Source organism: Leptinotarsa decemlineata, unplaced genomic scaffold (assembly GCF_025532065.1).
Source record: "Leptinotarsa decemlineata unplaced genomic scaffold, Ldec_3_MD MMD2_tig00001485, whole genome shotgun sequence".
Lineage (NCBI taxonomy): Eukaryota > Metazoa > Arthropoda > Insecta > Coleoptera > Chrysomelidae > Leptinotarsa > Leptinotarsa decemlineata.
Genome location: NW_027412563.1, coordinates 1 through 26303, shown reverse-complemented (window position 1 = coordinate 26303; position 26303 = coordinate 1). Strand labels below are relative to the sequence as shown.

The 26303-nt window shown below is 35.3% G+C and overlaps 1 protein-coding gene across 1 annotated transcript; it reads left to right on the top strand.

The window, feature by feature from the left end:
• Positions 1-697: 697 nt before the first annotated feature.
• On the top strand, positions 698-13975 carry LOC141482589 (cell adhesion molecule Dscam1-like). Its single transcript, XM_074176093.1, has 2 exons — positions 698-4003; positions 12773-13975. The coding sequence occupies exons 1-2, from the start codon at positions 3868-3870 to the stop codon at positions 12928-12930; spliced, it is 294 nt and encodes a 97-aa protein (XP_074032194.1). The 5' UTR covers positions 698-3867; the 3' UTR covers positions 12931-13975.
• Positions 13976-26303: the final 12328 nt, after the last annotated feature.

Genomic DNA, 26303 nt, shown 5'->3' with positions numbered 1-26303 from the left:
TCTGAGGGGGAATACTTTGAAAGTAACATAATAGAAATTGATGAATAGGTAAATATTTTTTGAGTAAAATGAAAATTCACCTTCTTTTTGAACATACTTCTTATAGTGGTACTGACAAAAGCTCTGTATTTACCCAAATTAAGTAACTTCAATCTCACTTTCTTTCGAACCGAAACGGATTGTCTTTTGAAGGCGAGTCGGTAGTTTGATCTTGATTATGTACGAGGGAGACCCCAAAATAAACGTGAATTTCGTCATAACTTTTTCATTTCTCAATGTTTTAACACCAAATTTTGATCACCTTCAAAGTATTCGCCATTGACCACAACATACTTCTCCAAACGATTCTTCCATTGTTTAAAACAGTTTTTAAATTCACTCATAAGGATGTCTTTTGAGCCTTCCAGCGATTTTTGTTTCACCTCCTCCACAGTGGCAAAACACTTTCCTTTCATATTCCTTTCGAATATCTGGGGAACGAAAAGAAGTCACAGGTGGTTTGATCATGATGGAAGAATCAGTCGCCTGTGCGCCGAAGATCTGCCCTTTTCTTCCGGATACTCTCCCATCTTTTGAAAACCTCCAAGTAGAACTTCTGGTTGACAGTTTGACCCGGAGGAACGACCTTGACGTGCACAACACATCTGCAATCGAAGAAACAAATGAGCATTGTCTTGGTGTGTTTAACTTCACTTGGCGAGCTTTTTTGAGACGAGGAGAGTCAGCTGCCTTAAACTAGCTTGATTGCTGCTTCGTTTTGGGGTCGTATCCATAGCACCACGATTCACCACCAGTAATCGCCTTGGAAAAAATTCAGGGTCCTCTTCGAGCTGATTTTGAAGCTCAAAACATGCCTGATGTCGATGCTCTGTTTGCTCGTCTGTGAGAAGGCGCGGGACGAATTTGGCTGCAGTCATGTGCAAATCTTTGGATAAAATTCTCTGAATCGAACTCCATGAAATTCTCGACATCTCACAGAGTTGATCAATTTGGCGACGGTCTTCACGAACGAGGGAATTGAACTGTCACTGATGTGAGTAATCAGGATCATGCTAATTTTCAACCGCGCAACTCAGTAGACGGTACCTAATTTTCCAAGTTTACAGCAGTTGATTTTTCAAAGCTGTCGTCTCTACCAAATATTTCCTAGCTTGAAAAAATTATTTTGAAAAGTAAAAATCAATTTGTTCACATACGTATAGTCACACTGAGCTCTTGAACAATCATTCGCGACAGGTCTAATCCATCCATTCATGTTAAATTCAGACAAACAATATTGAGAAAAAGTTTGTTTTCGAAACTTTTTGTATTTTTTTTAACATGTCCCATTCCCGTCAATTCCAACTGCGACAGCTGTTTCGCTCGAGTCATAATCAGATGAACTATCTTCTTTCTATTTCCACTTTAATTTGTTTCATTTAAGTTATAATACACGAAACAGTCGAGACTTTTAGTTTCAAAATATTGGAGGTTATATGGTTCATGATATGAATGAAAATATTTAAAAATATTCTTCTTCTCATTCATCATGTAATGGCCTCACTACTAAGACTATAACGTATTAGCTGTCAGCTTGGAGTGCTGTCTGCGGATAGCCTCAGTTGCTGAGGCCATTGAATCGAAAAGAAGAAGGAGAGGGCTGTCCACTGCCTCTTCTTCCATATTTTTTTCAATATTGATAATGAAAAATTCCGCTACTTTATGTTCAAATCCGCTACAGTAGCGGAATTCCGATACGGTTGGCAACTCTGAGGTGGTGTGACATTAACGGACATGTCACAGTATTTCTGTATACAGTAGTTTCACTCAGCGTCGGTCCCTTTGATGTCGGTGTCCAGGAGTTTCATTTTTTATAATGATGACGTATTTGACACTAATGACATTTCTCCCTACTACAATCTCAACCAAAGCGTGTATACACTGCTCAACATAACAACTATTCATATAAACTGCTCAAAAAAAAACAGTCTATGAAAACCATGTTGGGCACCTGAGAAAATTGTACAAATGATAATTTTGCATTTGTGTAATATTGAAGTAACCCAGATCATTTGGGCAATGATGAACTAAGTTTCAAGTAGATTTTAAAAATTCATGGAATCGGCAGATGTTCATATTCGAATGTGACAAAATATATTTTCATTTCAACAAGAAAAAAGACAAGATAAAGAACGTGTTTTGTTATTCATGAACCATGGTACGAATCCATGCGAAATTTCTTTGTAGTGATTTTTGGGGCCAAATATAGCATATTCATTTATTGATTGGAGAATTCAAGATGGCGGACGAGTTTGCCGATTCGATTATATTAAGGACAAATTATTAAAAATATTCCTAATCGAATTCATCACTCAAGATTAAGGAATCTGTAGAGCCTATTCTTTCTGAATTATGTAGTTACTATTCAGGACTTGAAGAAGTAAAAAAGTAATTAAGTATGTAGTGTTCAATCATACAAAAATAATTTTTTTGTATGTATGTACTAACTATAAATGTATGTGAGAGTTTTCGGAGTCGGAAGTTATGAATTATTTACACTGTAAGATAATAGGTTGTTTTGCTGCTTCCAGCTTTTATCCAAGTAAAAATTGATAATAAAATCACTGACAAGTCCAAATGCATTTTGACTATACCATTATATCTGTTTTCCGACAGAAAACAACTACTTCTTTAGCTAATAACTCGACATATATTGACAAATGTTGATATTTGAATCTATACAAGTCTAGATGTCTAATCAACCCCGAAAAGTTGCTGCGTAGATTAAAAACAGTTATTCTAAATGAAACATGTCCTATTAGTCAGCAACTTCTTATATAATGTAAATTTGACTATCAAAAATACCTTACGACTGTTAACCTTTCGGAATCCAAGTCGCCTCAGACATAATTGCAAAGATTCTCACTTTGAAGAAACAACTTTGCAAGAGCTCTCTAGGACAAATAGTGGGACTTCGCCTGATTCGAACAAGGAACCAACTGCGAACCGTTTTGAAGTGTTCCTCATCAGTGCAGACCATGCTATCACGGTTGTATACACACAGGGACTCGTTATTCCTCCTAAAGAGCTCTTGCACAGTACCATGGTTCATGAATAACAAAACTCGTTCTTCATCTTGTCTTTTTTCTTGTTGAAATTAAAGTATATTTTGTCACATCCGATCCCATGAATTTTTAAAATCTACTTGAAACATAGTTCATCATTGTCGAAATGATCTGGGTTACTTGAATATTACACAAATGCAAAATTATCATTTGTACAATTTTCTTAGGTGCCCAACATGGTTTTCATCGACTGTATTTTTTTGAGCAGTTTGTATGAATATTTGTTATGTTGAGCAGTGTTTAAACGCTTTGATTGCATGCCTGTCTTAAACTCGTCGTTTGCGCAGACCTAAGACATCGACGCGTGGGTCTGCGCGTAGGAAAATTCAAACCACAAATCAGCCTTTATGAAATTACTGTATACAAAATACTGTGGACATATGGTCAGTAGGTTCCCCCACTCTCCCTCCCCACCACAACGTAATTACCGTTTTTTTGAGTCCACCGTCGTATTTAATGGTGTCATGTTTAATCCTAATGAAATGAAGTGTTTTGCCAAATATTACGGCATTTCTAAAAATGACTATCAGCAGGAGATGGAATAGTGACTGAAATGGAAAATCTGCTATTCATATATATATTCGAATTCTTCTTGAAAAATCACGTAAATAAAACTAAACTGAATTTTAATGTTTTCTCAAATGACCTCTTTCGTGAGGGTGTGTACTTCCTCAGACGATTGTTAAATGAGTATGAGTAATGAGGCGATTTTTATCTCGGATTTTTCTTTTCAGTGGTTTCTCAGTCTTATACCGCGAACGTAATGGATGAGAGCGTTCTCAAGGGCAACACCGCGATATTCAAGTGTCACATTCCGAGCTTTGTTAGTGACTTTGTCTACGTCACTTCCTGGCTGCAGAACGACGGGCATGAGATTTTAATTCAGGATGGACTTTATGGTGTGTGTTTCTGTGCAAACCGTATAATATTAAAATCGTTTCCTATATATCCCTTTCTACCGTTTCCTTGTTCCTTCTTCTCTCATGCAGTAAGAATGATGAACATTCTAAAAATTGTCTGAAACAACTATCAGTACTTTGTAACAAAAATTGAATAATACGAGGATTTTTAAAAATTACTACAGAAGTTCTGCTACTCGACATTCGCCTGTCTTTTTTTTTAAGGACAAAACACAAGCACTACAGGAAAATCCATAAGGCTCTCTAAGGACGGTGCCTGTGTTAAAGTAGCTGAAGATTGAATCCATTTGGAAAAAAGTTCTCAGGAAGTTCAACCCACATAAACGCAATTCTCCAGATGTACTGAGTTAAACTTCAAATCGATGAGCAGCCACAGTCCGTCGGATATTTCTTATACAGGGTGTAACATAAGTACGTTAAAATATTCAAGTGACGTATTCCTGAGACAATTTTAAGAAAAAAAAGTCTTTATGAACTTGTGTCGTTTCGGAGATATGGGGTGTTGAAATTGAATTTTTTTGTTCGCTTTTTGAAAATAACTCTTGCGAAAAATAAGTTATTTGCACGAAAATCGGTACCCGGGTTTTTTTACGTGAGAAATCATAATTTCCTATTAATTTTCATGTAACATCTAGAGAGCGCTGCGTACGCTGTCATTATTTATTTCAAATCGCCCTAACTTTTTTAACAGTAAACTTTTGGTGAAAAAACCGCACCTTTTTCAAGTAAAAAAGGTACACCTCCTTAACAACGCTGGAGGTGATCGTTTTCGAGATATTTACAATTTTCTATATCGATGCATATTACTTTATAGCCAAATTTGATTTCAGTAATTTTTGTCACTCTCCGCTTGCAAATTAAGTTGATTAAATCGAGTAGGCTATGAAAGTTTGTTTATAAAAATAGTTCGCTGTCACATTTTCAACTATTAATTGACAAATTCATAGTTCGGAGTTTATAAAGTGATTTTTTGGTACCATGCCCGACTTTACGAATGCTGAAATGGCTGATATGGTTTTTGCATACGGCTTGGCTGACGGAAATCGAAGCGAGGCTAGACTCATCTATCAGAAAAGGTATCCCCAACGCGTGACTCCTTGTGCAGCGACATTCGCGAATCTTTTCCGGCGACTTTACGAATCTGGAAGCTTTGAAACAAATTCGGCAGTAGGACGGCCACGGACTACAAGAACTGTAGAATTGGAGGAGGCGGTTCTTGAAGAAATTAGTAAACATCCAGAGACAAGTACAAGAAAAATTAGTCAAACTTTAAATGTGAGTCACACGACAGTTTACAGAATTATAAAGGAACAACAATTATATCCTTATCATATTCAGCGTGTCCAGGCACTTACGCTACGTGATTTCCAACCACGTATCGAATTTGCTCAATGGCTTCAAAGAAAAGTCGAACAACATCCGCAAATTTTATCGAAAATCCTCTTCACAGATGAGGCTAACTTTTCAAGAAATGGTATCATGAACTTCCATAACAACCACATCTGGGCGGAAGATAACCAACGTGTGATAACGCAAACTCATTTCCAAGACAGATTATCTTGTAATGTATAGGTAGGCATAATTGGGCCCTATTTTCTCCCCTTACGTTTGAATGGAGATGCTAACCTACATTTTTTGGAACCAAAGCTTCCCCAACTTATGGAAGATGTTCCCATTGGTCTCCGAAATCACTTCTGGTTTATGCACGATGGAGCTCCTGCTCATTTCAATGTGATAGCAAGAAATTTTTCAGACGTAGCATATCCCCAACGATGGATAGGAAGAGGAGGCACTGAGAATTGGCCCCCGAGGTCACCGGACCTCAATCCCGTCGATTTTTTCTTCTGGGGACATAAATCACTAGTTTATGCTAGCCCCATTGAAAACGAGGAAATGTTGAGGGATCGCATCATAGCTTGCTGCGAAACGATAAGAAACACTCCGGGCCTTTCTCAACGGGTACGGAATTCTTCAATGAGGAGAGCAGAAGCTTGTATTACTGTTGAGGGGTTGTCACTGTGAACAGTTCTTGTAATAGTTGTTTCGTTCAATTTTTATATGTTTATTTTCCTAATAAATAACATAGTACTTCTCCGAATTGTTTTTTTTTTCACAAACTCCGAAATCTAGCACTTTCTAATTGAATAATTAAACCTGACTTTTTTTTTATTTGGATTGAATAAGCAGTTCGATAATGCTCAGTTTAGAAGAAGTATGTACGGGTATATTGCATATAAAGTTTGATGGAAATAACTAAAATTGCAAAAAACTTATGACAAAAACCTACCATGTTTTGAATAATTTAAACAATCTGTATTTCGATGGAGAAATTTTATAGGAAAAAGTTGTTCATTTTGACGAGATTCACCACTTACTTAGTTTTTGTAATGTTCTCAGCAACTTACTTAAAGCTAAGTAATATGCATCGATATAGAAAATTGTAAATATCTCGAAAACGATCACCTCAGCGTTGTTGAGGAGGTGTACCTTGTTTACTTGGAAAAGTTGTGGCAATTAGGTTTTTTCATGAAAAGTACCAAAAGTTTACTGTCAAAAAAAGGCAATTTGAAATAAATAATGACAGCGTACGCAGCGCCCTCTAGATGTTACATGAAAATTAATACGAAATTATGATTTCCCATGTCAAAAAAACCTGGGGTATCGAATTTCGTGTAAATAACTTATTTTTTGCAAGAGCTATTTTCAAAAAGCGAACAAAAAAATTCTATTTCAACACCCCGTATCACCGAAACGAAGCATTTTTGGACAAAAGTTCATGTAGACTTTTTTTCTTAAAATTGTCTCAGAAATACATCGCTTGAATATTTTAACGTATTTATGGTATACCCTGTATGTACCGCTCTTGGTGGAATCAAATGTGCCAAGTCACTTGAACACCTCTCGTAGAAGAATTCATAGAAAAGTGACAAATCGCCAACCTTTCTTCGATGTTCTAGACTCTCAAGGTTGCAAGTGATGTTACTGTCTCCAATCAGGAGGATAGCTCTTTTCTGGATGGAATCCAGGTTCGGAACAGTGTTCCAAACTTTTGAGAAGTAGCCTTTGCAATCCCAGCGACATGATTGTGCTAAAACATATTGGTGTCCTTTTTAAACTCCAACAAACTTATCAAGGCAGAAAGCGGAATTGTCTTTCCTGACATTATTACATCCGGTTCGGAGACATTTATCTTTTTGGAGAAAACCGATGCCTGGGTTTTTGTGGCATTTAATTGAACCTAGTTACTTCCACCCCAATTCGAAATCATTTCTAGATCCTCATTAAGATTTGCAACCTTCTGCTGCCGGTGAAGATGTGCATCCGCAGCTGATGTCCTGGAGCCATATTGATGATCGCTCAAGATGTTGAAGCCTTCAAAATATTTAAGGATATGATGATTTACGGCTTTCTCCATGATTTTTGATATCGATGATAGCAAAGCGACTGATCTATGGAAAATGTTTCTTGCCCTTTTTGGGAATAGGCTGAACGCCAGCAATCTTTCAACAAGAAGGAAAAACCTCTGTTGAAATGAACCGAATTCGGCATGACTAGATACAAGACCACTGTTGGACATTGACACTGATTGGTATAAGAAGTATGCTCAAAAAATAAGGTTTAACTTTCGTGGACTGCGTACATTCCATTAGCGATTTTTTATTTTTTTTAACTGGTACATTCATCTCGAATATACGTTCACAGTTTCAGCTGTTTAGTTTGTTAGTGAAAGGTATAAAAGTCAGAAGTGTTTTACGTATTCGGCGATTTTCTGCTACCAACGAGATTGATGTCGAGGTTTTGAGTTTAAAGTCGAAATTATGAGTTGAAAGTTGTAATTTCGAATTTCAAATCAAAATTACGAGACCAAAGTGAAAATTTAGAGTTCAAAGTATTTATTTCGAAATTACGAAATCAAAGTCGAAATTTTAAAATTACGAGATGAAGGTCGAAATTTCGAGATAAAAGTCGTAACTTCGAGTTCAAAGTCAAGATTAAAGTTGTTATTTTGAAATTGAACTCGAAATTACGACTTTGATCTAAAAATTTCTAGTTTAAATTCGTAATTTCGAGTTTGAAGTCGAAATTACGAGTTGAAAGTCGTAATTTCGAATTTGAAGTAAAAATCATGAGATGAAAGTAAATATTTCGAGTATTCATTTTGAAATTATGGAATTCAAGTCCAAATTTTGAAATTACGAGATAAAGGTCGAAAGTTCGAGTTTAAAGTCGTAATTTCGAGTTCAAAGTCGAGATTAAAGTCGTAATTTCGAAATTGAACTCGAAATTACGTAAAAATTTCGAGTCTAAAGTCGTAATTTCGAGTTTGAAGTCGAAATTTCGAATTTCAAGTTGAAATTTCGAGTTTGAAGTGTTAATTTCTAAATTACGAGATTGAAATCATAATTTTTAAATTTCGAGTTTGAAGTCGAAATTACGAGTTAAAAGTTGTAATTTCGAATTTCAAGTAAAAATCACGAGATCAAAGTAAATATTTCGAGTTTGTCGAAATTTTCAAATTACGAGATTAAGGTCGAAAATTCGAGATTAAAGTCGTAATTTCGAGTTCAAAGTCGAGATTAAACTCGTAATTTTGAAATTGAACTCGAAATTACGACTTTGATCTAAAAATTTCTAGTTTAAAGCCGTAATTTCGAGTTTGAAGTCTTAATTTCTAAATTACGAGATTGAAATCATAATTTTTAAATTTCGAGTTTGAAGTCGAAATTACGAGTTAAAAGTTGTAATTTCGAATTTCAAGTAAAAATCACGAGATCAAAGTAAATATTTCGAGTTTAAAGTATTTATTTCGAAATTATGGAATTAAAGTAGAAATTTTCAAATTACGAGATTAAGATCGAAAATTCGAGATTAAAGTCGTAATTTCTAGTTCAAAGTCGAGATTAAAGTCGTAACTTTGAAACTTAACTCGAAATCACGACTTTGATCTAAAAATTTCTAGTTTAAAGTCGTAATTTCGAGTTTGAAATCGTAATTTCTAAATTACGAGATTAGGGTAGAAGTTTCTAGTTTGAATTCGAAATTGCGAGTTGAAAGTCGTAATTTCGAATTTTACGTCAAAATTTCGATATCGAAGTTAAAATTTCGAGTTTAAAGTATTAATTTCGAAATTACGAGATTAAAGTCGAAATTTTGAACTCATGAGATTGAGATTGAAATTCCGAATTTAAAGTCGTAATTTCGAAATTACGAGATTAAAGTCGAAATTTCTAGTTCTAAAGTCGAAATTTCCAAGAAACAAATAATAAAATTAAGTGGTCCTCCTGCGCTCCTCTTCATTTCAATTATCTCTTACAATAATTCCATTACCCTACATCGATTTTTTCAATCAGCCAGAACGTGACTTTGACAAAAGAAAACAACACAACAAATTGTGCCTCTATATGAATTCATCGAGACCTTTGAGGAAGGAAATGAATTTGGATCACTCGTCTCGTCGGCTGGAACCTTTAAGCAAATCCATCTGCGATCGCGATAAAAGAAACGGAAATGACACTTTCGGTATGAAGTAGTCTGCAAATATTTACATCGGAAGAGTGTTGATAAAATCTGGAATACAACACTCGAAGCTGGGGTGAAAATAATCAATGAATTTGGCGGATCGATATAAGATGTTTACATGAACTGATGGCTTATAAACAATCCTTATAAATATTTTGATTTAGAATTCCAGCGCAGAAACTCTTCTTAGACCATGTACTAATATATCGTCTTTAAAAAGAGTGCTAATTTAGTTTTTTTGTCAATTTTGGGAATAGAAAATATTGAAAAATCATATTATTCCCGAATGAATAAAATATAGTTCATATTATAAAAATATTCCATACCGAATATAAAAATGCAAGTAAACTATACAAAATTTTTCCTTTTTTTTTTTACCAAACAGTAAATGTATGGAAAAAGTTAATAGTATTCTTCATTGGGATAAATAATTTTTATAGTTTTCACTATTGTTGAAAACCTTATAGACAATCAAAACAATAACTCTGAGAGAAGCACTTTTGTGCTAGTCCCAGAGTTTTTACAAAAAATAGGAAAAATCTCTTTTGAGATGAACTGTTTTTTTTTTGTTTTCGAAAAAGTTTTTCCACTCTGGTGTTGATATGTCATGAAACAGGTTTAATGGAATCTTTCAACAGGTGTTCACACATTTTCAGTTTGACAAAAAGTAGTGAGGCCATAAATCAGGAGAATATGGGCAGCATGTCATCATGTTTGAAGTCGTAATTTCGAAATTACGACTTCAAATTCCGAATTTCGACCTTAATCTTGTGATTTCAAAATTACGACCTCAATCTCGTAATTTCGGACTTGAGACTTAAAACTCGAAATTTTGACTTCAAATTCGAAATTATGACTTTTAACTCGCAAATTTCGAATTTAAACTCATAATTTCGAAATTAGGGCTTCAAACTCGAAATTACAACTTTTAACGCACAAATTTCGAATTTGAACTCAAAATTTCGACTTTAATATCGTAATTTCGAAATTACGACTTCAGACTCGAAATTACGACTTTTAACGCGCAAATTTCGAATTTAAACTTTAAATTACGACTTCAAACTTGAAATTACAACTTTTTACTCGCAGATTTCGAGGCCATAAATCAGGAGAATATGGGCAAGATGTCATCATGTTTGAAGTCTTAATTTCGAAATTACGAAGTCAAATTCCAAATTTCGACGTTATTCTTGTGATTTCAAAATTACGACTATAATCTCGTAACTTTGAAATTAGGACTTTAAACTCGAAATTTCAATTTTGATCTTGTAATTTTTTGACTTTAAATTCGAAATATCTACTTCAAACTTGAAAATTTCGACTTTAAACTCGAAATTTCGAAATTACGACTTCAAACTCGAAATTTCGAGATCAAAGTCGTAATTTCGACTTTTATTTCAAAACTGCGACTTTGAACTCGAAATTACGACTTTAAACTCGAAATTTCGACCTTAATTTCGCAATTTCAAAATTACGACCTCATTATCGTAATTTCGCGTTCAAATTCGTAATTTCGAGATTCGAGTCGTTATTTGGAGATTAAAGTCGAAATTTCGAGTTTCAAAGTCATAATTTACAAGAAACGAATAATAAAAATATGTGGCTCGTCTGCGTTTCCATGAAAATGTGTTTCATTTCAAATTTTGTTTCCATCTTGTAAGTAGTTTCCTGCTTTACAACGTTATTTTCGGCATCGAAACATGTAAATCGAATCGTTCGTCAAATCGAAGTATTTATTCCTATCAGTGGCTGTTTACACTACAAAGCACTATTCGATTTTTTTTGCGTAGGGATCTCTTAAATGGTAAAAGTCGATTAATTTGTGGTAAAGTTGCGTATTTTGAGTACTACTTGACTTGCTTATGGTTCCGGAGATATACTAGAATATACGAATTTGAAATTATCGCCTGTTTATTCGATGAAAAGGATTTCACATGGGATTTATTCAGTATGTATTCATAAATATAAATTCATAAATCGCGATGGTAACCCTCTGTGACGCCACTGGAAATAAAATTTCAAATCTGATTTCATGAAAAGAAGCCCCTTGTTACTTATAACAAACACACGTAGTTTAATCAAAATCGGCGAAAATAATTCAGAGTTATTGATAACAGAACAATATTTTTAATGAAAATATGACAATCACCGCCTGAAATTATTAACATCGTTTGAAATACACCCTGAATCCCACGAAGTGTATTCGAACCGATAAATGCATTGGAGAACACTTCAAGCAATTTTAAAGAGTTTCGTGAAACATAACATTCAATTTTCAATGAAACACTATCTAGTATGTCAAAATTAAGGAATTATTTTGCAAGATTTTCAAAATCCTTTCGTGGTAATTACGTAAAATTCTGGAATCCAATTGAAAATTATTTTGTGGGAGTATGAATGAGGTTGAATTAAAAATGTTGAAGTGGAAAACAGATAATGAATGGTGTAAATGATAATAACGTTAACTAGTTTATTATTTTCATGAAAATTGTTGATCATAACCATTATAGTCATCTACCCGTGAGAAGTACAACAAAACAAATTTTCTAGAAAATCCTGCCAGTAATGCGAGGTGCAAAGTTCAAGTACGGCCAACTTACTCAAAAATTATATTGGTTTAATAAAAATGATTTAAGACTATCTAGTAATTCTATAGACATTCGCTCGCAATCTTCAGTTTCGTAGTACATCATCGTTATCGTTTTTAAAATAAAATTTGGACATCTGGAACTCCTGCCGTGATCCTGTTGCTCCTTCCACTTCTGCCCCCCATACCACACCCTGCCCCTAGAGATAATTTCAACTCGAGAATAACATTTTTACGCAAAATGATGATTTAATATTATGTAATTGTTATTCTTGTAGTGTATTCAAAACGCTTCAAGTGAAATATCCGGCCGGTTTCCTGAATATTTATAAATTTTTCCAATGAAGACCATTACTGCTCAAACTGTCGTTATTGTTTAAAAATTTTATAAAACGAATCATTCAGAAAACCCCGATATTCACTGAATAGTTTTGAAAAAAAATGCATGACTGTACTCTTGAAAGGCGTTATATTGATCAGAAGATTTTCAAGTCATTGAGGCTGTCTCGCCGTCGATTTTTCATTTTTTAGAAGCATATTTAATCAATTTTATCATTGAATCATTACATCGTTAATACAGCTGATCAATGTAATGTCAAACAAGAAAACGTCTTACTAAAAACTGTTTTGTATTCCAACAGATAGCAAATATTTGGTTTTACCCTCCGGAGAATTGCATATTAAAGACGTAGGACCTGAAGATGGTTATAAATCATATCAATGTCGTACAAAACATAGACTCACTGGAGAAACTAGACTGAGTGCGACTAAAGGAAGGCTGGTCATTACTGGTGAGTGATTTTTGGAATTTTTTCTTACCAATCGTTCAAATATGCTACGATATCGGTAAAAAATCCCACAATAAATGATGACACCGATTTTTTTGCTAATGATATAAACGAACACTCACTACACACGAATATGGTTAATAATGAGAAATGAAAGTTTTAGCTTTCTACTTGTTTGTCTATCTTTATACAAAAAAATGTGTCTTGATCCGAAACACCAATGAGAAAGACATTGTTCCATGTAAGTGATAGCAAACTAAATAGCAAGAAGTGATTTTTCTGTGAATCATTGTTCATATGAAAGTAGTTGTTTCAGGGGGGATTTTTCTTCCAGTTTGTGTCTGAAAGTTACTTCTTTGCATGATCTACACACATCTTTGTATAGAGTATAGAGTTTACTGTGAAATTCATTGCTATTTTCATTTATTTGCAAGTTACATTTTAGGCGTATCAGATTAGAGAACTTGAAAATATTTCTAGTATTAAAGTAAAGTAAAATAATTGATAAATGTTCAATAATCTGTACAGCATTCTTTTGAAAAAGCCTTTGTATGTGGCGCTTGGTTTTTTCCTGTCAAAGTTCTGTCGTATCCTAGGATTCAATTGTTTCGCATCGAACTTGTTTTATTTGAGTCATCAGCATCGACTACTTTGGTCATTAGCCTCGTGTTCTGGGTAGGCAATATTAATGAACTCCTCGAGCCACATATGGAAGCATCTTGGCTATTCGCAGTCATCCATGTAACTAACGTTGCAGAATCATCCGAACTTCAGCTAGATACATTCTCTTGAGAAAAATATCTGGTCGAAGTGAGAATCGAACTCACATTTCGATCGTGAGTCAGGCACACTACCACTGCGCTAACGCACTGCTGAACTTGGTTTCTGCCTTTTTTTGTGTCGAACGCCATTTCATTGTCTAGCAACGTGTGATGGTCTATGAGGCGCAGATTCCTCCCAGACTAAATACATTTTGAAGGTTTTCCCCCTTATAGAAAGTAAGATGATTCGTCTCATTGATAGTGGCCGACTACTTTGGAACATCGTAGAAAAGTTGGAGCTCTTACCCTTTTTAAAGATATCTACTGTCATGACTGCTGCCCTTTGAAGAATTCGCCGTACCTTTCTATAAACAGTTTGCTGGAGCTCTTACCCTTTTTTAAAGATATCTACTGTCATGACTGCTGCACTTTAAATAATTCGCTCTACCTTTCTATCGACAGTTTGTTGGAGCTGTCACCCTTTTTTAAAGATATCTACTGCCATGACTGCTGCACTTTGAAGAATTCACTCTACCTTTCTATCAACAGTTCGCTGGAGTTCTTACCTCTTTTTAAGATATCTACTGTCATGACTGCTGCACTTTAAAGAATTCGCCGTACCTTTCTATCGCTGGAGCTCTTACCTTTTTTATCTACTGTCATGACTGCTGCCCTTCGAAGAATTCGCCGTACCTTTCTATCAACAGTTTGCTGGAGCTCTTACCCTTTTTTAAATATATCTACTGTCATGACTGCTGTACTTTGAAGAGTTCGCTCTACCTTTCTTTCGACAGTTTGTTGGAGGTGTCACCCCTTTTTTTTTAAAGATATCTACTGTCATGACTGCTGCCCTTTAAAGAATTCGCCGTACCTTTCTATCAACAGTTTGTTGGGGCTCTTACCCTTTTTTAAAGATATCTACTGTCATGACTGCTGCACTTTAAATAATTCGCTCTACCTTTCTATCGACAGTTTGTTGGAGCTGTCACCCTTTTTTAAAGATATCTACTGTCATGACTGCTGCACTTTAAAAAATTCACTCTACCTTTCTATCAACAGTTCGCTGGAGTTCTTACCCCTTTTTAAGCTATCTACTGTCATGACTGCTGCACTTTAAAGAATTCGCCGTACCTTTCTATCGCTGGAGCTCTTACCTTTTTTATCTACTGTCATGACTGCTGCCCTTTGAAGAATTCGCCGTACCTTTCTATCAACAGTTTGCTAGAGCTCTTACCCTTTTTTAAATATATCTACTGTCATGACTGCTGTACTTTGAAGAGTTCGCTCTACCTTTCTTTCGACAGTTTGTTGGAGCTGTCACCCTTTTTTTTTAAAGATATCTACTGTCATGACTGCTGTCCTTTAAAGAATTCGCCGTACCTTTCTATCAACAGTTTGCTGGGGCTCTTACCCTTTTTTAAAGATATCTACTGTCATGACTGCTGCACTTTAGATAATTAGCTGTACCTTTCTATCTACAGTTTGTTGGATCTGTTACCCTTTTTTGAAGATATCTACTGTCATGACTGCTGCGCTTTAAAGAATTCGCTCTACCTTTCTATAACAGTTCGCTGGAGCTCTTACCTTTTTTTCACAAAAAGAAAATTGTCACCACTTCTTTTTATAGGTCGATAACCTCCACCCAATTTATTATAACTTTATGTTGCTCATCTGCATATGTAACCATATGTAAATTCCTTCAATTTATTTTGTGTGATCCATCATCAGCTGTTGGAATTGTAACCACTGTCGAGGAATTGTGTTCTGTAAAATGTTCAAGCCTGCAAAAGATTTACTTCTATCAGTAAATGAGGACGTTAAAATTCCACGCATAGTATTTAAACAACTCAGAATTCTAGAATTCGAAGGACATATTTTCATATTGCAGTTGCAATGTCCCGATTATTTTATCAAACAAAGGTTGATATTCAAATATGTGTGATTGATAACTTGTTTACTTTATAGTAATTGATGATCACTTAAATGAAATGAATGAAAACACTTTTGTCTAAATAGGTACCACTGGTAAATTTTATTTATACGACTGGTTTCGGGTTTGATCAACCCGAAACCGGTCGTATAAATAAAATTTACCAGTGGTATTTAGACAAAAATGTTTTTATTAATTTCATTCAATTGATATTCAAAGATACTAGGTCAACTTTGTCAACAATTAGGCACTTGGTTCCTTCATTTTGTTTTGTGGATAGTGAACACCAAATTGGACTTTTTGATTCAATATATTTACATAAGTATATGAAGATGTTTATGATAATGACCAAATTCAACGCCAGAACCAATGGAGTCAATGAAGTCGCCCCGGAGCGCCAATTAATTTTTATTGTTTTTATTTTATTTTTATCGTTGTTTTAATAAAATCATTCTTAATATAAACTGTTTTTGACTTATCCTATCTATTGTTAACAATAGTTGAAAGGATTAATAAATAGTTTATTTATTTATTTATTATTTTATTTATTTGAAACAAATTAAAAAGATTAACCGGAAGTAACAATTTTATTAAACAACAAACTAAAATTACAGAGAAATAACATACAAGCAACAACCAAAAAAAAAAAGTTTAAATATTAAGAAAAGCTGAAAATTAAAAAATATTAACAAAAAATGAAAAATTAAAATTAAAATATTCCAAACCAAGTTACGTCACTGTTTGTTTTGTTAATAATATTTTTTAATTTTCAGCTTTTCTTAATATTTCACCTTTTTTTTGTTGTTGCTTGTATGTTATTTCGTTGCAATTTTAGTTTGTTGTTTAATAAAATTTTTATTTTCGGTTAATCTTTTTCATTTGTTTCAGGGATTTCAAATCAATTTATATTATATTAAACAATGGAAGTCCGAACTGATGAAATACATGTTTCTAATGATTGTCTAACACATTTTTAAGAACATTAAATATATTTGGTTCCATTGAAATTGTATGAATGGTGCTGAATCTACCCCCTCTAGTACTTTTAGAAAATATTTAACCACCCACTGAGTTGATTTAAAAAAAATGTAGATGTTGTTTTGTTTACAACAACAACGAAAGTTTTATAGCATTTCTTTTTCAAACAGTAAGTTTATTGATGTTATTAAGAAATGCGTTTGATAATTTGCTTCTAAAAAAACTCATTCTGATGTGCGAGATTCAATAATTCTTTTACCACTTACATTTCAACAGAAGTGTGTGTAATAGGGTGGTTCGCAACATCAAATTGATTATGTTGATGTAATTATTTCAAAGTAAGATGTTTAATAATCATATCACCCCATAATCATGTGTTAGACATCAAGACTGAATTTTCTGATTAATTCGGCCTTTACTTGATGAAGATCCATAGTAATTTCAAAAACTACACCACACGATTTGATCTTCACAAACTCTATTTTGAAAAATATATCACATGTTCATAAATCATTCGAAAAAGCTACTGTGCTAGCGAAACGAGTGACATATTTTTCAAAATAAAGTTTGTGAAGATTGAATCGTGAAATGTAGTTTTTGAAAGGACTGAATTTATTTTATATTTTTTTTTTCACAAAGTATAAATGTGTTTACAAATTTTATCTTAATTGTTTATTGTGGTGACTTTTTTATCTCGCGCTGCTGTTATATTCTACCGTAATATTTTAATTTTTACGATCCTTTTTGTTTTAAGATGTGTTAGCAAACAAAATCTCGTAATACGATCTTGTTCAAATGGAAGTCTCCAACGAATTATCTTGTAGCATATTTGAATTGAAAGTCAGGAAGCCAAGGTAAAGAAGGGAAACCTAACCCGGAACACTGTTGGTATACACAGCGTTCAAAAGGAATTTATTTGTTATTCTACTCGCCGATTTGTTATTATGAAAGATCGTTCACATGTTTGGTTTCAGTATTTGCTTTGGCTTTTTATTATTCATGATGCGATATGTTGGCTACTCGAATTGTTTCCCACGCATAACATGTTCATAGAATGGTACAGTGATACAAAAAAGAAAGATTTGATAACGGTTCAGAATAGTTTGTCATTTGACTTGATGAATAGTATATTAGGTTAAATGCCATCATAATATCATTTCAATGTGGATCTACCGGTTGCCTAATATTCAGAAATATTGAAAGTAATTGATTGCTGAAAATCAGTTCAACAAATTGAGAAGAGTATTGCCTGTGATAAAATGATAAAATGGTACGTTCAGCTGCAGATAGTAATAAAAGTACATTCAGCTACAGATAGTAGTAAAAGTAATTAAAAAAAAGTTTTTCTCTATAACAAGCAATATACAGTGCATGTCGAAAAGTCTGCACCACACTGAAACATTTTTATTTCAGTTAATGAAATTCAACACTTTCCATTCTTCATGAAAGTTGGTGTATTGTCTATAACCGAAAATGCAAAAATCAAATAACACATTTTTTCAAATCATTAAAAAGAACAATTAGTTCAGGCCAGTCTCAAGTCCCTACACTGTAGATTAATGGGCTGACCCCTATCAGAAAACAACTACTCCCCTGGCTAATATCACGAAGAGCGTTGGATTATATCCAACAGGTGTCAGTGCAGGATTCTTCACTGAAGTTATTCCTGCATATGCTGTTGGCGATACAACTGAACGAATTGTTCTTTTTGATGATTTGATTTATAGCCCGTCTTCAAGTATGACTATATGTGAGAAGTTTTCTTTCCTTATACGAGGAATTGGGCAAATTTCGGATATGCAGTTGGTTACCCCGTTCACAGGCAGATGGGGCGATAACAAACCTGTCGTTATTGTCTGCTTCAGCTTAGTTCGAGGAATGATACTCAGAAAAAATTCGATTTTCAATTATCGGAAGTCATCGACTTTATGTTGATGATATACACTACCTTGCACTGACGAGTGGTCAAACAGCCCGAAACCGGTCTGCAAGTGTGTTCCAATAACACAGGTCTGCAAAAAAAAACTTTTTAAAAAATTGTTTTGATTTCGTTAACTGATCTTTATGTAGTTTTTTGCGCTGATTTCAAAAATGACATTTGTTTTCATCTATCACGTAAGGTTTGCCTACGAAATAAGGATGAAATAATTGAAAAAGTACCAAAAAACGAGGAATTGTGGATTTATTTTTATTATTTTAACATGGAGTAAAAGCAAAAAAAAACAATGTTACATAGCTAAACTAAGCATAATATTCGTACACAAGTGTTTGCAAAGTGATTATAAATCTTTGTAAAAACGTTTTCTTTTTCCGTCAAAGCTTCTTTTGGTACTTTTTCCGCTGTGTTCTTGTGAATTTTCCATTTTTAACATCCAACAGTAGTCTGCCATCATGTTAACATTCCACCGACCTTGGTATCTGCGTTCCATTTCTTTTATGTCTTGATGGAAGCGTTCTCCTTGTTCCTCACTTACAGTCCCTAGATTTTCGGGAAAGTAGTCCAGATGTGAGTGAAGGAAATGGATTTTGACACTCATGTTGCAGCCCAACATTTTGTAGTTTTGTATCAATTCAGCAACCAAAGTTTTGTAGTTTGGGTCTAGCCTGTTATAACAAATTCAAATGAATTCCTGGCATTTTTTTCTTTCATTTCCATTTTAGTGACAAAGCTTTCATCTTTTAAAAGTTTTCTTATGTCAGGCCCAACGAAGACTCTTTATTTCAGCATCGGATAGACCGGGAAACTTTTCAGAAAGATACTTAAAACAATCTCCTTCTTTGTCTAATGCTTTCACAAACTGTTTCATTAGCCCCAATATGATATGGAGTGGTGGAAGTAAGATTTTTTTAGGATCCACCAAACTTTGTTTTTCAACATTTTTTACTCCAGGAATAAGAACCTTTCTTATTGGCCACACCTGCTTGACATAGTGTTGTTTCCTGTCACGGCTATCCCATTCACATAGGAAACATGGAAACTTAGTCTAACCACTTTGTTCGCCTAGTAACATTGAAATAACTTTCAATCCTCCACAAATGGTCCACTTATGATCAGAGTAGCTGAGCTTATTAAGAACAAATTCAAGATTTTCGTAGCATTCTTTCAAATGGACTGAGTGTCCAACAGGCACAGAAGCATATTGGTTCCTATTGTGAAGAAGTACAGCTTTCAAACTTCTTTTTGATGAATCGATGAAAAGTCTCCATTTCTCTGGTTCATACGTTATGTTGAACATTTTCATGACGCCGGGTACATTGTTGCAGAAAACTAGGTCACCCTCTTGTGTAAAAAAGGGGACAAATTCCCTTTCTCTAAATCGGTACCATGAAAATGAAACACCGGAGGCTAACATATGTCTTTCTTCAAGTCTAGACCCTAAAACTTCTGCTGAGTCCTTTGGGAGGCCCAGATCTCGTACTAAATCTTTCAAATCTGATTGAGAGAAAAGTTCAGGGTAATTGGTACCTGGATCGTATGTTGGTGGGGTATGAAATATCTTTCCTGTTTTTTAAATTGAAACCTTGCACTGAACAAGAACAAAAATAACAGTCATCACTGTGATTTTTAGGCTCCCTCCAAACCATGGGTACTCCAAAACGAAATGATTTTTTCTTACCTTGAAACCATTGTCTAAGTTCTTCAACACACACAGAACACACTATATGGGTAGCCCAAGATTTATCTTGGTCCCCTAATTCAATTCCAAAGTATTCAAAATACACCTTCTGAACAAAATCAGAAATATTCCTTTTTTGCTTTTTGATGGTATAAGTCCCACAAATATAACAAAAATTCAGACTCGATTTACCGCTTATGCAGGCTATATAATACAGGAACATCAAACCCATACCGAACCTAAAAACCCATTTAATAAAAAAAATTCAGGTGAAATTTGTGACTTATCTATAGGTGATAAATTTTTTTACTATTTTTTCCGTAATCTGCACACAAAATACTATTAAAAACATTTGTTAAATATCCTACAATTTTTTCATCGCAGACGTGTGTAATTGAAAATTTCTGCCAGAAGTCCATAAATCTTTTTGCCCTCCAGGTGTTTGGCAAAGCCTAAAGAGATGCCAATGACAGGTTCTGGTCCGATGAAGCTGCTGGCAGCACCCTCCTTTGCAAAGGAGTCATCAGCTTTATTGCCTTCCAGGCCAGTATGCCCAGGAATCCAGACCAGAGACAATCTGTTAAGTCTTCCTATTGAGGGGAGTCGTTGACTTGTGTATGAGGTTGGATTCTTTCAATCTCTCCGCACACAATTCAACAGAGTAAATTTGCACTTGAAATACAGTCGCATAAGTTTCTAGGCAGATAGATGTCTCTGTCCTGGGTCTGCGACTAAAAACACCTGCAGTAGAACTGGAAGGTGTTTTTGATCCATCTGTGAACCAACAACTATCTGCTCTTGATATTTCTTTCTCCGGAGGATCCAGTCCTCTCTACTCGGGAATGGTACTTCATAAGGCAGTTCGTAGATGACAGTTGGAGGCATAAAGTTAGAGGTAATTTCCAGAATGCTGTGCCTCCCAGTGTCTACCAACAGTCTGTTGCACTCTGCATTAAATTGATTTGTGAATTGGCAATGTGCACAAGTCCGTAAGCAGTCCATCTGGCCTCTTTCTCCAGAAGTAGGTGGAGAGGAGGTAGATCTAGAAGGATCTCCATGGCCGCTGACGGTGTGGTACTGATGGCACCACTTTTAGTTAGACATGCCTATCTCTGTAAGCCAGAGAGCTTCGCTTGGACCGTTTTCTGTAAAGCCTTCGTCCACCAGGCAATTGCACCATAAGTGATCATTGGTCTGACAATCATCACATAAATCCAATGGATTTGTTTGGGACCTAAACCCCAAGTTTTACCACAAATCCTTCGACATTAACATAGAGACAGACAGTCTGGCTTTGTGTAAAACTTTTCCCAAGTGAGCGTTTCAGGTGAGTCTTTTATCAGGGACAATGCCATTCCAAGTGGAATGACCTTACCATTGAGGAAAAGTGGCGTTACAACGTCCAATTTTCTCCCCCTGGTGAATGGGGATTACCACAGTTTTGCTGGGGTTGACAGACATCTGCTCCCTCAGGTACCTTTGGAGGGTATTACAAGCTACCCTTACCGACGCGGACCTTGCCAGGATGACAGGATCATCTGCATAAGCTTGCAGATCAACTTTTTTCTGTCGAGGGCATCAAGCAGACTATCCATCAGGAGCGACCACAGAAGGGGAGATAGTACCCTACCTTGAGGGCAGTCCCTGGTGACCCTGAACCTAGTGGTCTCTCCTTGAAGTGTCGTAGTTGCAGTTCTGTTTACCAGCATGGCATAGATCCAGCCAGTTATGCGCCATTTTGCTCCATGCAACAATTTTTTTTTGAATTTTGCTCTTACATCATCTCAACATCTCAGGAGTTATAGCTCAGCTCGGCAGTCATCAATAATTCTACGGCGTAATTCATCCAAATTGGCTGGCTGTGTAGCATAAACTTTAGACTTTAAATATCCACACAAAAAGTAGTCCAGTGGTGTTGAATCTGGTGATCGTGCTGGCCATTCAATTGGACCTCTTCTGCCAATCCATTGTCCTTCAAAATGATTATTCGAAAAATTTCTAACCTGCTGGGCATAATGGGGTGGTGCACCGTCTTGTTGAAAATGAATAAATTCATCTTGACATCTTGGATCCTGTTTAATTATTTCAACTATACGAGGTTGTATTGCCTCTTCAAGAAGTTGTAAATAAGAATCACCGGTTAAATTTCCATGAATGAAAAATGGACCTATAATATGTATGATTGCCTAATATTCCGGCCTAGATATTCAACTTTTGGGGATGTTGGGTATGTATTTCTGCGTATTGTCTTGGGTTTTCATCCGACCAATAACGGCAATTGTGACGGTTCACGCAACCATTTAAATTGACCAAAATGGCTTAGCATTTTGGTCGTTGCCAAAAAATAAAGCAATAACTGAAACCCTTTCAGCAGTAGTGTAAGGCATTTTTAAACAAATAACAATACACGACCCGTTTAAACAAAACAATCGAACGATGTACTAATGAAAACTGGAAGAAGTGAAGTGGGTATCGATTTTAAAAAAGAGATTTTATTTAACAAAAAACTGATAAGAAGAACTGCTCGAAATTTTTTTTATTTAGGCATACAAGTTACCGAGTGGTCTGTCTGTATTATTAACATGGCAATTTTAACTTCAAATTATCTCGAAAACTAATCGTTACAAAAAATTTTTTTAACAGAGTTGTTAAGGTATTCGAAATACCTTTAAAACAAGGTGCCACTCGACCTACTTTCCCTATCTAAATAAGGGTCGTCGGACGCACCTCTCCGAGGTGCTGCGTACTACAAAAAATCTGATTAGTCTGAAAGGTGTCCCTTTTCAATTAGAAATCGACGTGTCCGAACTTTTTTTAAAAATCTTACTTTTTATATTCAAAAACGGCTCCGTTAAGTTTTCGTTGTTACACACTGTATATACCTTTCCTAGCCAGAGACAATCCTATAGCTTTAGGTAGTGCATTGTCAAATGCTCCTTCAATATCAAGAAATACTGCAACCGCATTCTCCTTGTTGTCAAGGAATTGGGATATTTTCTCAACAAGGTTGTTTAATGCTAAATCCGTCGATTTACCGGTTTGATAAGCATACTGGTGGTTATTTAGGGGGGATGCATATAATGCTACCCTCCTGATGTGTCCGTCCAGTATACTCTCAAGTCCTTTCAACAGGAAGGATGTAAGGTCGTACCAATTCAGGATGTGGGTCTCTCCGACCCACTTTAGGTATATATACCACCCTTGCAGACAACCAACTGGGTTGTATATAGTTCCACGCCAGAGTAGCTCTATACATTGTATGTAGACTTGATTTAATCTTCCTCCTGAAGATGATCACTTGATTATTGAAACACGTGTCGGAGGTGTTGAAAAAAAAATTACAAATTTTGAAAAGTTTGTTTTTGTTGTTGTTTCAAGGCATTATATTTGATTACCCAAAGTTCTCTTGTGAATATGAACTGTTATCGACTTTATGTACTAAATAGCATTTGCTTGTAATTCAGTTCTATGTGTGTCTCCCAAAATTTCTAACATTTCATCACTTCCGGTACCGTTCGTGTATAAAAGCGACTCATCAAGCATTGTTTAGTGGCAATGACCCAGAGATACCATACTTAATTAAGTTAATTGAAAGTGAATTCGGGCTCACTTTTTTAATTAGTGTTAACAAGTCGTAAAACCCAGATGATTTAGCAGACAAACAAGTCTCTGGATGATGTGGCTTTTCAACTCAGGGAAATATATTGTTTACCCAGAATGGAATTACTTATGTTTGTCAGATAAACCATAAATCCTAGTTAAAAGTCATACCTACCGAATATATTAGATAAGAGCGATTGGAGAGTTCAAGTTTGATGATGACTTTCTTTATTACGGTGGAAAACTGGAATTTTGTTCAAATTATAAACTGTACTTTTTCAATTTTTCAATTTTTTCTAAGGGTACATCTTGACACAGTTTTGATAAACTAGTTTGAGAAAGAAATTAATTTTTTAGGATCATATTTAGTCGCAATTTATCGTGGAATTCACATATCAGTCGACTCAGAAAGAAAATTACACTTAGGTATATTTATAAAATAAGAAATTTTATTCCGTTTGAATTTTTGAAAACAATTTTTAATTTTTCAATTCATTTGAATCTTCAACATCTGACATCAATTTGGGCAACAGCTGATTTCTCTCATTTGAAACATTTACAACGGTTACAAATTAAAATTATAAAATGTATGTATACTCGTATAGAGTGTGTAAAAGCAAAATTGCATAAATTCATTATATGGGTTACTGTACATATTAAAAAAAAATCAAAACACGTCAAATGTAAATTATAATTTGACATTCTTCAACGTAAAAATGCCACCCCTACCTTCAACTTCCTTCGAATGACAGGCACAACTCCCAATTTTTTAAATGGGAAGTATAGGTTTGTGGTTCATCGTTTCAAAGGTCCCTTCATTCTCTATTCAAAAATGTTATCGATTTCGAATTTATCGCAACAATCAAGATAAAATAAATTAAAATTATGTGCTTACCGAAATTCGATAAATTACACTCAAAAACTAAAATGTAATGCAAAACGTAATGGAATGTAGACTATGAAAATGAACTATTGATGTTAACGAAGTAGATGTTCAAAATGTTCACCGCGAACGTCTTGGCAACATCTTAATCTCAAATAAAACTGTCTTCTAACATTATTTAACATATCAGGTGTGACCGACCTAATCGCAAGCGTTACTCGTTCTTTCAAGTCATTCAATATCCCCATAAAAAGAAATCTAAAGATGAAAGATCAGGTGATCGTGCTGGCCATTCAATCGATCCTCTACTCCCTATCCACCGATTTGGAAATGTTGTTTCGAGGTATTGCCGGACAATCAATTAATTTGGTAATGTGGTGGTGCTCCATCCTGCTGAAACCATATCGTATTCATTGGAACTGAGCTAAACTTGGAATGACATTATTTTGAAGTAGTGTCAAATAATTATCGCCATTCAAGTTTCCCTCAATGATATGGTTTCCTACAATCCTTGACCAAACATTATCCTTTTGAGGGCACTGCGTGTGCTCTTCTCTCATCCAGTGAAGATTTTCCGTTGACCGTAAGCATGACCGTTAAGAGACAAAGTACAGTCATCAGAAAACAACGTCTTCTAATTGGATAATACTATCCAACATGTCCATCATTCCATTTGGAACGGAGGTGAAATATCTTCGCATTGTCCTTGATAAAAGACTCACCTGGAACGCTCACTTGGAAAAAGTTTTACACAAAGCCATGGACATGTCGAAGGATTTGTGGTAAAACTTGGAGTTTAGGTCCCAACCAAATCCATTGGATTTATGTGATGATTGTCAGACCAATGATCACTTATGGTGCAATTGCTTGGTGGCCGAAGGCTTTACAGAAAACGACCCAAGCGAAGCTCTCTGGCTTACAGAGACAAGCTTGTCTAGCTATCAGTGGTACCATCAGTACCACACCGTCAGCGGCCATAGAGATCCTTCTAGATCTACCTCTTCTCCACATTTTTCTGGAAAGAGAGGCTAGATGGACTGTACACAGACTTTTGCACAAATGACCTCTGACTATATGCCTCCAACTGTCAACTACGAACTGCCTTGTAATGTACTATTTTCGAGCAGAGAGGACTGGATTCTGCGGAAGAAGGAAATATTAAGAGCGGATAGTTGTTGGTTCACAGATGGATCAAAAAACACCTTCGGTTCTGGTGCACGTGTTTTCAGTCGCAGAGCCACGACAGAGTTATCTACCTGCCTAGGAACTTATGCGACTGTATTTCAAGCGAAATCTACGCTATTGAATTGTGTGCGGAGAGATTGGATAAATTCAACCTCACTCACAAGTTAATAAAAATATTCTCGGACAGTCAAGCGGCTTTGGAAGCTCTTGGCTCCTACCGAGCAACATCTTAATTGGGTAGCAAACTGCCAAATTGACTAAACCAAAAAAGACTAAACAGATTGTCTCTAGTCTGGATCCTGGCCATACTGGCCTGGAAGGCAATGAAGCTGCTGACTCTCTGCAAAGGAGGGTGCTGTAAGCGGCTTCATTGGACCATAACCTGTCATTGGCATCGCTTTGGGCTTTGCCAAAGAAACACTGAACACCT